Here is a 13,245-nt window from a genome sequence, read left to right as displayed (position 1 = left end):
GAACCTTCTCTGCATTGCCTCCAATGCAAGTATATCCTTCCTTAAATATGGAGACCAAAACTGTACGCAGTACTCCAGGTGCTGTCTCACCAGCACCCTGTAAAGTTGCATCAAAACTTCCCTACTTTTATACTCCATACCCCTTGCAATAAAGGCCAACATTCCATTAGTCTTCCTAATTACTTGCTGTACCTGCATGCTAACTTTTTGTGTTTCATGTACTAGGTCCCCCGGATCCCTTTGTATCACAGCATTTTGTAGCCTCACTCCATTTAAATAATTTGCTTTTTTATTTTTCCTACCAAAGTGGATAACCTCGCATTTTCCCACATTATACTCCATCTGCCAAATTTTTGCCCACTCACTTAACCTATCTATATCCCTTTGCAGGCTCTTTGTGTCCTCCTCACAACTTGCTAACCCACCTATCTTTGTATCATCAGCAAATTTGGCTACAGTACACTCGGTCCTGTTAAGTCCGTGAATGATTGAGACACGGACTAGCAGGAGAGAAAACAAACAGAACTTTACTGGTGAAAGGCATAAACGAAACTAAACAACAGAGGCTCTCTAGCGCCTTTTATACAGGGGTGGTCACTGCCGGTACTGCAGTCTGAGACCAGTTATTCTCTTAAAGGTACATACACAACAATTCCTCCCCTTTTAGATAAACAGTACATAACATTCATTTAACAACTAATGATAACGAATTACAATCACAATTACTGTTGTTAGATACATTGGTTAAGTTTAAGCAATTATAAGTTCAGTCTTTGAGGAGGCTTCCTAATTCTGTCTGGATAACGCCTCTTTGGAGTATCAGGTTCTTCTGGCAATGTTGAGTCGGAATCAACGTCGTTGTTTGGTTCATCTGCTTCCAATATTACCGGTTCTGCGGTAGCTGCAATTGGAACGTCGATTTCATTACCAGGTGTATCAGATCGTGGTGTGGAGTTGACGTTTTCCAGTGACTCTAGAATCTGGTCAGCATGGCGTCTTACAATGCTCTCCCCAACGTCCACGGTATACATGAGGTCCTTGTCGTGTACAAATCGTTCCTGGCTGCCATTTCTCAGTGCGGTAGTCCCGGGCCAAAACTGGTTGACCTATCTTAAAACTCCTGGTCGGCCTTTCATTCATATTCTGAAACTGCCTGTTCTCCACATCTCTTCGGACGTTTGGCTTAACCAAATCCAAGCAGCATCGTAGTCTTCGATTGAAGAACATCATGGCTGGAGTTTGGTTGGTAACCGCATGTGTCGCATTCCGGTAGGCAAACAAGTTGTCCACCTTGTGTTGTAGGGGTATATCTTCATTACACATTGCCTTGATAGCCTTCTTGAATGTTTGGACAAACCTCTCGGCCAATCCATTAGTGGCTGGATGATATGGGGCAGATGTGTAATGCTTAACACCATTGTTCTTTAAGAACCTCCGGAACTCTTCAGACACAAACTGTGGCCCATTGTCAGAGCAAACCTGTTCAGGCAGCCCATTCCTGGCGAATATGGTTCGTAAAACTGCGATAGTTTTTTCCGTGGTGGTTGAGGACATTTTTATTACCTCTGGCCACTTTGTGCATCCACCGCAATTAAAAACATCGAGTCCATGAAGGGACCAGCAAAATCAATGTGCACCCTTTGCCATGGAGATGAGGGCCACTCCCATGGATGCAGAGGAGCTTGTGGTGGGGCGTTTTGGACCTTCTGGCATCCTGCACAGCTCTTGGTCATCTCTTCGATTTCTCTATCGATTCCCGGTCACCACACAAACGCTCTGGCTAAGCTCTTCATTTTTACCCCACCCAGATGACCCTCATGAAGCTCATTGAGCACTCTATCTGTCAACTTAGGTGGAATTACTACTCTGGATCCACACATCACGGTTCCTCTGCACACTGACAGCTGTTCTCTTCTTGACGAAAATGCTGGCAGCAGTGGTTCGCCATGTGCTGGCCATCCCTTCACCGTTAAATCTTAGACCCGTGATAGTGTCGGGTCATTCCGTGTTTCCTTTTCTATGTTTGCATTCGTCACAGGGACACATTCGACTATGGTCGAGTGGAATAACTCCATTGGATCCACTGCAAGGTCTTCTTCTTCCACCATCGGCAACGGTAGACGTGACAATCCATCAGCATTTCCATGCTGTTTAGTTCCCCTGTACTCGATGTCATATTGGTGTGCCCCTAGGAAAAGGGACCATCTCTGCAGCCGTTGTGCTGTCATTATCGGTACGCCCTTCTGAGGGTTGAAAATGGAGACAAGAGGTTGATGATCGGTTAGTAGAGTAAATTTTGACCGTGCAGATAGTGATTGAACTTCTTCACCCCCCACACTAGGCTGAGGGCCTCTCTGTCAATCTGGGCGTAGTTACGCTCGGCAGAAGTTAACGAGCGTGACGCAAAAGCTATCGGCCTCTCCAAACCATCAAGGAATTTATGTGACAGTACCGCCCCAATGCCGTAGGGAGACGCATCACACGCCAGCCTGATTGGCAGTGCTGGGTTGGAGTGAGCCAATACTTCCTTCGAAGTGATTAAGTCCTTACTCTTCTGAAAAGCACGTTTAGAATCATCGCTCCATTTCCATGCTACCCCCATTCGTAGCAGGGCGTTCAGTGGATGCAGAATTGTCGACAAATTCGGCAAAAACTTATGATAGTAATTCACCAACCCGAGGAATGACCTCAGTTGCGACACATTTTCAGGCGCTGGGGCCTTAACAACTGCTTCAATTTTGTCAGGGGACTTATGTAACCCCTCTTCATCAATCACGTGGCCACAATACGATATCTGTTTCTTAAAAAATTCGCACTTGGGGCGGTTGGCTCGCAGCCCATGTTCCCGTAGTCTAGTGAGCACCTGTTCTAGGTTGTTAAGGTGTTCACTGTCATCTTCACCTGTTACAAGGATGTCGTCCAAGTAACACTGAGTCCCTGGAATCCCTTGCAGGACTTGTTCCATCGCTCTTTGCCATATCGCCGGAGCCGATGCTACTCCGAACACCAATCGATGATACTGGTAAAGACCTTTTGTGAGTGTTTATCGTGAGATACTTCCTAGAGGACTCTTCAACCTCCATCTGCAAATATGCTTGTGCTAGGTCAATTTTTGTAAAACGCTTCCCTCCAGACAGTGAGGCGAAGATGTCTTCTATCCTTGGAAGAGGATATTGTACTGTGTGAAGGACAGGGTTCACCGTCACCTTGAAATCCCCACAGATGCGAATCTTCCTTGGCTCTCCGGACTTATTGCTTAACGTTTTCTTCATGACAGGAACGATGGGTGTCGCCCACTCGCTCCAGTCAACCTTAGACAACACGCCCGCCTTCTCCAGATTCTCCAGCTCTGCCTCGACAGCTGGACGAATTGCATATGGTACCGGTCTCGCTTTGAAAAACTTGGGAACTGCATTCTCTTCTATTTTTAACGAGGCGATTACGCCTTTAAGCGTGCCCAGTTCTTGTTGAAATATCTCTTTGGCGTTAGCTAAGATTGTTGACAATCGTCCAGGAGTGACGTCTTCATCTTTTTTACCATCCACCGTCATTGCATGAATGGAATGCCAATCTAAGTTTATCTTCTTGATCCATTCCCGTCCCAATAACGGTGGTCCACCATTTGGCAGTATGTAGAGATACAATTTCCGTATTTTCTTGCCATTGTATTCGACAGGCACCCTTATTTTTCCTCTGGGGTATACTTTTTGCCCCGTATACGTCGTCAAGACGATGGATGTCTCTCTCAAGGGTATGTGTGAAAATAGCCGCTCATAGTCTCGTCGATTCATGACGGTTAGCGCTGATCCTGTATCCAATTCCATTTTAACTTGGGACCCTGCTATCGTGAGGGTGACCCAAATGGTTCGGTGATCCTCTTTTGCGATTACATTGTGAAGTTTGAGACAGCTTAATCTCCTGTTCTCGGATTCACTATCGCTCATCTGGTCTTCGGAACTACTGTCCGTCATCTTTTGTACTTTCTTGTACGGTTCCTTAGTAGCCTTTTTGTTGTCGCTGGTCTTCTTCCCAGACCTACAAACTCGTGCATTGTGTCCAATCTTCCCGCATTGTCTGCATATTTTGTCTTTGGACCAGCAGTCCTTATGGCCATGGTTAGTTCTGCCGCAGTGATAACATTTTGCAAATCCCCGTGTCATTTCGTGGGTGCCGTATTCCTGTGGTTTTTGTTGAATTTCTGCAGCTCCCCTGGCTGCTGCTTCATACGATACTGCCACGCTGAAAGCCTTATCTAGCGTCAGCTCTTTTTCTGCGAGTAACTTCTTCTGTGTTCCTTCACTCAGGAGTCCACAGACAAATTTGTCCCGTAGGGTATCTGCCAGTCCTGCTCCAAACTGGCAGTGCTTTGATAGCTTGCGTAGTTCCGTAAGATACTCAGCATTGCTCTCATCTTTGTGCTGAGTTCTCCTGTGGAATTTAAATCTTTTTGCTATCAACAGCAGTGCAGGGTTTAAGTGCTCCTGTAGAACAGCAACAATTTCATTAAAACTCTTCGCCTTCGGTTTGGCTGGAGTAATCAGATCCCACAATAGGCCGTACGTTCTAGCGCCCATTACGTTTAGCAATATTGATGCCTTTTTCCCCTCCGCTATTTCATTTGCCTCGCAATATACCTCGACTCTTTCCACATACGTGGTCCAGTCCTCTAATGTATTACCAAAAGCAGTGATACAGCCAGTCTTCGGCATCTTGCAAATCTAAAATGGCGTCTCCCGCGCTTCACCTTCTTCCCCGCTGTTGTTAGCGCTGCTTTCCACGGTTTCCTGCGCGTTAAATATTAATTTGTTTTCTTTTATTATCTTCCCGTCGTGGAGCGGACCCTCTGGGACACTTCCCTCCCTCTTCTGAGGTCCGAACGCTGCCCAGCTTTGAAACACCGGCCGCGCCCTGTGTGCTCCACCCTCTCTCTCTCTCCTTGCTTCCCGACTCGCTGCCCGGCCCCGTTGAAAGGCCACCCGATCGAGCTTCAGCCCGCCGCAGCCCAGGAAGGATCAGAGCACTACCTGCCACCAGCCCGATTAGCTGGGAAACCACGGACCGAGGAACCCAGCCTGGCTCTGGACAGTCTCTCCTGCAAGTTTTGAACTCGATGATTGACGGTCGACGCCCGTTTCTCGAGTTTCAATGGCCTATTTTTTTTTTTCTTTCTTCTGGCTCTGACCTTCAACAACGTCGCCGGAGCTGCTGCTGAGTTGCAGGTAAGTTCGTTTCTAACTCGTCGCCAGTGTTAAGTCCGTGAATGATTGAGACACGGACTAGCAGGAGAGAAAACAAACAGAACTTTAGTTTCGTTTATGCCTTTCACCAGTAAACAACAGAGGCTCTCTAGCGCCTTTTATACAGGGGTGGTCACTGCCGGTACTGCAGTCTGAGACCAGTTATTCTCTTAAAGGTACATACACAACAGGTCCCTTCATCCAAGTCATTGATATAGATTGTAAATCACAGAATCACAGAAACCCCACAGTGCAGATAGAGGCCATTTCGGCCCATCGAGCCTGCACCGACACATATCCCACCCGATCCCTGTAACCCCACGTATTTAATCCCCCTAACACTAAGGGTCAATTTATCATAGCCAATCAACCTAACCCGCACATCTTTGGACTGTGGGAGGAAACCGGAGCACCCGGAGGAAACCCACGCAAACACGGGGAGAATGTGCAAACTCCACACAGTTACCCGAGGCCGGATTCGAACCCGGGTCCCTGGCGCTGTGAGGCAACAGTGCTAACCACTATGCCACGATGCCACCGTGCTGCCCATATGTAAATAGTTGAGGCCCCAGCACTGATCCCTGTGGCACCCCACTAGTTACTGATTGCCAACCAGAAAATGACCCATTTATCCCGACTCTCTGTTTTCTGTTAGTTAGCCAATTCTCTAGCCATGCTAATATATTATCCCCAACCCCGTGCGCTCTTATCTTATGCAGTAACCTTTTATGTGACACCTTATTGAATGCCTTCTGGAAATCGTATGAGGAGAGATTGGGTCGATTGGGCTTGTACTCGCTGGAGTTTAGAAGAATGAGAGGTGATCTCATTGAAACTTATAAAATTCTGACAGGACTGGACAGACTAGATGCAGGAAGGATGTTCCCGATGGTTGGGAACCAGGGGACACAGTCTAAGGATAAAGGGTAGGCCATTTAGGACAGAGATGAGGAGGAATTTCTTCACCCAGAGAGTGGTGAACCTGTGGAACTCTCTACCACAGAAGGCGGTGGAGGCCAGTTCATTAAATATATTCAAGAACGAGTTGGATATATTTCTTAAGGCTAAAGGGATCAAGGGGTATGGGGAGAAAGCAGGGACCGGGTACTGAATTTGGATGATCAGCCATGATCGCGTTGAATGGTGGAGCAGGCTCGAGGGGCCGAATGGCCTACTCCTGCTCCTATCTCCTATCTTCTATGTTAATCCAAATACACTACATCTATTGGTTCCCCTTTATCCACCCTGTTTGTTACATCCTCAAAGAACTCTAGCAAATTTGTCAAACACAATTTCCCTTTCATAAAACCATGTTGACTCTGCTTGATTGTCTTATGATTTTGGAGCGAGAAGAGACCATTCCGCCCATGAAATGGGGTGCTGCCAGATGCAGTGCCATTGCCTGTCTCAATCATGAACTTTCCTCTCTTCCTAACTCCATGTGAACCAAGCAGATCTCTGTAAAATCCTCAATGGCTTTCTTATCCGGTATTGATCCTTTTTTTTTCAAGATATCGAACAGTGTGAATGAGCTGTATTCACACTGCCTGTTGGTTTTGCCATATAACTAGAAGACAAATCTGTATGAGATTTGCATCTCACCCGCTCCGCCACCACACACTTTCAGTCACCATTTCATACCAATGTTGTCATCGTTCTCGTGATGATAATATTTACGAAGCCCAATATGAAGGTAAACAAGAAAGAACTTGCATTTGTAAAGGGTCTTTCGCATCCCCAGGATCTACCAAAGGGCTTGGCAGCCAACAAATTACTTTTGAAGTTTAGTCACTATTGTTATGTAGGCAACTGTGGCAACCAATATGTGCACAGCACGATCCCAGGACAGCAAATTGAATGAATAACCAGATAATCTGTTTTGGCGGTGTTCATTGAGGGATGAATGTTGGCCAGAACACACAGAACTCCCTGTTCTTCTATCAATAGTTACATCCACTGAACAGGCAGATGGGGCCTTAGTTTAACGTTTCATCTAAAAGTAGGCGCCTTTGACAATGCAGCATTGTGGCCTCAAATTCTAGACTGGGGCTTGAACCCACATTCATCTGACTCCGAGGCGTTGGTGAAAACTGAGCCAGATACTTGCTGTAAGGAAACATGCAGCCCAATGGCATCTTCGGATTCAGAGAAGACCACTGATTTAATGTCGCTCTCAATGTCACACTTCAAACAAGGAGCAGTTTGTTGCTCAGACTGCAACTATCTTACTCCAGAATGTGGCATGCTGTGTGGCATGCCACGGGGGGGTGGGGGGGTGCGGGATGGTCAGCGTGGGGGAGTTTAGCCTGGGGGGGTCAGGTTGGGGGGGTCAGCAAGGGGGTCAGCTGGTGTAAAGCCCACCTGGTCAATTTCACGCCAACTTCACATTGACTTTCTGCCTGTGGACATCAGGTTTTGCACCTCACTGGTGCCTGAACCTGATCTTGTGTAAGATGGGATATAGTAATTATTTTAAGTCAGTAGAAAATTTGTAGCTCCTGGTTTGCAGTAAGTGTGACTGTTCACACAGTGGGGTTAATGGGGTCCATTAGGCTGCGTCAATCTCTCTGACAAGCAATGCAATTCAGGAGAGAGCAGACACATCACTAACTAATACTTTTGTGTTCTGTCCCATAGCTCAGTGGCAGTATGATGAGCTTGTACAGCAATGCTGATTTTGGATGTGTCGATGTGAGAGGCAGCGTCACTTTCTCACTGCATTATGATGAGAACAGTAGTGAGTTCCACATTCTTGTGGTGCAATGTGATGATCTAGCCGAAGCCAAGAAAAACCGTTCTGACCCGTAAGTACAAAGTTTTTAGTGAAATGTGATTTTGACACAAATTTATTGACATGCAGCAGATGGAAGCCCAGCTGTTAGTGATGAGATGGTGGTGTCCATTCCAGCACATGGCCAGACAGGTGCAACTGTGATTCAGTTCAGAGATTGCCCAGTGTGTGTGTCCCTGTGTGTGTATGTCCCTGAGTATGTGTGTGTCCCTGAGCGAGTATGAGGGGTTCCTAGTATGTGTGTGCGTGTGCATGTGCATGTCAAACAATGTCTCAGACACAGTGCTTTATTTTGATTAAAATGTTTCCTGATGCGGTAATGGGTGATTTTACTAACTTGACCCTTCAACAGCTACGTGAAGACTTATCTTCTCCCAGACAAATCGTCTCGAAGTAAGCGTAAAACCTCAGTGAGGAAGAAAACCCTGAATCCTTCATTTAATGAACGGTTAATGGTGAGAACGGTTATTGGATCTTTATCTGTATCCACCTGTCAGTAAAATGTATGTGCACTGACACCCCCAACATATACATCATATATACACTGACTCAGCCAACATATACATCATATATATACACTGACACACCCGACATATACACTGACATACACAGTGACACACCCGACATATACATTATATATATACACTGACACACCGACATATACATCATAATAATATACCTTGACATCAATGTTCCCTGTAAAAAAAATTTTGGTGCACGGGCCCTTTAACTGGCTGCGCAGCCCATTCAAATTTTTGTGCATTTGCGGTTATTTCTATTGAAAAAACGGTGAGCAGCCTGCACGGGACCTCCAGACTGCTTGCAGCCGCGCAACTTAGCGGGAACGTTGCTTGACATCCGTGTATACAAACTCCATATATACTTTGACACACACATACATACACCAGATATACCTTGATACCAATGCATAAACACAAACCGTGACACATTCAGGGACATGAGTACGCAGCTTCTATAACCACACACACATAGGCATGCAGTTCCTCCACAACTCTGGGTAAGGTTTTCATCGATCCATTCTAACTGTGTTGCATCTGTTTACTAACTATTGCACTGTGGCTGATGTTGGGGCAATGCATTCACTCACCCTCTGCTCATAACTTTCTTTTTTGCTAAAGTACAAATTGGCGAAAGATGAGTTGCAGAGTCGGACTCTGAGCCTCTCCGTGTGGCACAGTGATCACTTTGGGCACAATCTCTTCATGGGAGAGGTGGAGCTCCCATTAGAATCATGGGATTGGAACAACACCAAGCCTACATCCTACATCCTACAGCCACGGGTAAGATATTGTGACTGTCCTGCACACATTTACCTGCCACATACTGTCCCATTGCCTGTTATATTTACAACATAAGGACTGAGAAAAGGCCATTCACCCCCCAAAAAACTGCTCCTTCCAACAGACCAGGCATGATGTCCACCATCATGGGGTATCCTGATGATGACTGATGCTGAGACCGCACATTGTGCAGCCATTGCCGTTTGTATTCCACGGTGATATTCTTGGCCCCATGATATTCTTGCACACATTAGTGAAGATTTTCCAATCAGTTAAAGGGCATAAAGTGGATGTAACTAATTGGGGAAAATAGCTATGATGCTCGATTTCTGCCTATTTAGTGACTTGTCCAGTTCACCGGTTGGGCTTTTGGCACCGAGACAGCCACTCGTTTTCAGTTAATTATAAATGGCCCAGATTTTCCTTCAGTGGTGAGATTGGTGACAGACACTACCTTCCACCATTGAGCACTCAATCGTGCCGATCTCTGACTCCCGATTGCCTGCGTTTCTAATCTGAATACGCCACAGTGAGTAGAGCAGAGAATGGAGAGCGAGGGAGGCAATGGCGATGTAAAAACCCATTGCAATGTACCTGATGCTGCTCAGTCTCGCTCTAGAAGTTCACCAAAATACAGTCTCTCTTTCTCACTATAAGTTCACCGAAGTACATTGAAAATATATATGTTGTCTCTAACACTGAGAGAATAAGTCAAATAATCTAGCTGTATATCCATCTTGCAAAAGCAATTTGTTTTTTATTGTCACAAGTAATGCTGGAATCACCTCCAACTTAAATTCCATTCCAGTTTAGTCAGAACTGTGCTTCTAACACAGAAACACATGACGGAAAAAGATACAGGATTACTTAAAATTCTAGCTGGAGTAGCAAAGTTAGGAACAAGATTCTCCATGTAACCAAAGATTGCAAGCAATTCGTCAGAAATCTACTGTTTCATATGATTTAACTGCCAGCTATCCTGGTGTTTAGTTTAAAGCATCAGCCTGTGAACTAACCCATCATCATGTTTCATAGATTCGCCTAACCCTCAGGTGTACACATAATTTCCCAGTGTTTATGCTGATATTGCCCTTAGGTATCTACTCGCCCCTATAAAAGAGGTCTGGGACTACAGGCGGGCTGTTTATTGAAGTGCATTCAAAGAGCTGGTACTTAGATTTGTAGGAACATTTTGAGGCTATTTCTGAATCGTTTTCATGTGTTTCCACTCAGGAAGCTTTTGCCAAGTGTTCTGGCACTGACATTATTTTAGTATGTTTATAATATTGGGAGAATGGGTTTTCCAATGGGAATTCCCCATTACTTCTGGTGAAAAAGGGCATGAGCAAGAGGAGGATGCTAGGCGGGTCAGACTGCAATCTATGCCCATCCCCCGATACTGTCCCAACCACATTGTCAGGCAAATGTGCACCTTGGGTTGGCGTCCAGCGACCGTCCTCTACACTGCGTCCCAACAGGCAATGCAGCACTGTTGCCTCATCAGGAGGCTCCCAGAGTGGAGGCAGGGCCATCGACCTCACTATCACCTCATTCTGCGCCATCTCCATTTTGACGCCATCAAACGTTCTGCTGCTTCATCACATGGTAAACACGGTAAATGCAGTAAAATCCATGGGGAGAGGTTTCAGTATTTAAATACCCCGCTCTACTCAGTGTCCAAGGCTCGTAGTATTTAAATCATAGAATCATACAGCACAGAAGGAGGCTATTCAGCCCATCATGCCCATGCAGCTCTTTGAAAGAGCAATCTAATTAGTCCCACTCCCCTGCTCTTTCCCCATTGCCTAGCAAATTTTTCCACTTCAAGTATTTATCCAATTCCATTTTGAAAGTTACTATTGAATCTGCTTCCACCACCCTTTCAGGCAGTGCATTCCAGATCACAACAACTCGCTGCGTTAAAAAAAAAAAACTCCATCTCCCTTCTGGTTCTTTTGCCAATTACCTTAAATCTGTGTCCTCTAGTTATAGACCCTCCTACCACTGGAAACAGTTTCTCCCTATCTACTTTATCAACACCCCTCATATTTTTGAACACCTCTATTAAACCTCCCCTTAACCTTCTCAGTTCTAAGGAGAGCAACCCCAGCTTCTCCACATAATTGAAGTCCCTCATCCCTAGTACCATTCTAGTAAATCTCTTCTGCATCTTCTCCAAGGCCTTGGCATCCTTCCTAAAGTGTGGTGCCCAGAATTGGACATAATACTCCAGCTGAGGCCTAACAGTGATTTATAAAGGTTTAGCATAACTTCCTTGCTTTTGTATTCAGTGCCTCTATTTATAAAGTCAATGATCCTGTATGCATTTTTTTATCAACTTGTCCTGCCACCTTCAAAGATTTGTGTACACAAACCCCCAGGCCTCTCTGTTCCTACACCCCCTTTAAAATTGTACCATTTAATTTATATTGTGTCTCCTCATTCTTCCTACCAAAATACCCCAATCCCTCTGTGTCCAGACTTTTAGGGGGAGAAATTGGGTGGAGCCGCAAACGGGGCGCCAAGCTCGCCTGGGCGCCAGATTTTGTGCTGCAATCGGAGCTGCAGCGATCGCCGGAAATTCAGCTTGAGCGCCCCAAGAGGGACACGGGGCGAGGCTCGAGGCGCTCCGCGTCCCTCTTAGGGCGCTGAAACTGAATATCGCAGCGCAACGTGCCACAGCGCCACACGCTGCGGCACGGCGCGCTGCGGTACTACAGGCCTTCCTCCCATTCTTAAGGGGGAGGGGCCTGCACCAGCGCGATGAGCGATCGCGAGTGCCGGCAAAAGAGCCCGGCACCGAGGAGAAGTGCCGGGCTCTCGGAAAACAGCCGGCAATGCCGTGGGGGGAGAACAGGAGGCCGGGGACGGAGGTGCTGGCAGACGGCCGCCGAAAAAAACGGCTGCCCCGCACCTCCACCTTAATTTGCGCCACTGCCGCCACAGGTAGGCCCCGTGAACCGGGCGCGATTTGCAAGCGGTGCTACAGAGGCGGTCGCTGCCAAATATTGCGATTGGGGCGGTAGCGGGGCGCTGCGCACACCGATGATGTGATCGGTGGCGGCGCAGCACAACAGGCTAACGCCGCCATTAACGCCCCAGCTAAATATCGCGGGAGGCGTGGCCAGTGGTGCTAAAGCCATTGAGTGCCCTCTTTAGGCGCTAACTGGTGGCGCAACCCACCGAATTTCTCCCCCTTAGTATTTCAATATCCTGGTCTCTCTCTCTCTGTCCAGACTCTCAGGGGTAAAAATTGGGTGGCGCTACCTTTAGCACCCCGAAAATGTTAGCACCCCTGTGGCCGATTTTCCCAGGTAGCGCCCCGAGAGGGAGGAGGGGCGCTACTGGAAGTGCCCCGCATCCCTCTTGGGGCGCTGCGAGCCAATATCGCAGCACTATGTGCCACGTTACTGCAGGCCTTCCTCCCCTTATTAAAGGGGAGGGGCCTGGTGCAGCGCGTCCCGGCGCCCAGCTGGGCCACCAGGGATCGGGAGCGCCGGCAAACGAGCACAGCACTCAAGAGGAGTGCCGGGCTCACGGAGAGCAGCTGGCACTCCGCGGGGGGGTGGGGGTGCGGGGTTTCACGGGGGCCGGGGACAGCAAACGGGGGGCAGGTGCTGGCAGGCAACCAGCAACAAAAATGGCCGCCCGCCACCTTCCATTTAACTTGTGCCGCCCCGGCTGCAGGTAGGCCCCCCTGACCCCGGCGGACATAACGTCTGGCGGTAAGTAGGGGGGCGCCCCCCAATATTACAGCCAGGGCGCTGGGTAGAGCAATGATGTCATTGCTGCACGGCGCTAATGGTTAGCACCGCCGTTAACCTCCTGCTGAATTTTGCAGGAGGCGTTAGTGGTGCCACGCCCAGGCGCTAGTTGATTGGCACCCCGTTAGCGCTAATGGGAGGTGCAAATCAAC

The 13,245-nt window shown here is 47.5% G+C and overlaps 1 protein-coding gene across 1 annotated transcript in view; it reads left to right on the top strand.

The window, feature by feature from the left end:
• The window catches only part of LOC147103264 (synaptotagmin-like protein 1), a 59,639-nt gene that overhangs the window by 37,512 nt on the left and 8,882 nt on the right, over positions 1-13,245 (top strand). The window contains exons 9-11 of the mRNA XM_085962717.1: positions 7,875-8,041; positions 8,381-8,483; positions 9,168-9,329. Coding sequence (XP_085818843.1) covers positions 7,875-8,041; positions 8,381-8,483; positions 9,168-9,329 — 432 coding nt within the window. The remainder of the gene's footprint in view (positions 1-7,874; positions 8,042-8,380; positions 8,484-9,167; positions 9,330-13,245) is intronic.

Source organism: Somniosus microcephalus, chromosome 20 (assembly GCF_052327205.1).
Source record: "Somniosus microcephalus isolate GS21.2 chromosome 20, FLI_Smic_1.0, whole genome shotgun sequence".
Classification (NCBI taxonomy): Eukaryota; Metazoa; Chordata; class Chondrichthyes; order Squaliformes; family Somniosidae; genus Somniosus; species Somniosus microcephalus.
The sequence above is the reverse complement of the archived record's forward strand: the minus strand, read 5'-3'. Positions and strand labels throughout refer to the sequence as shown.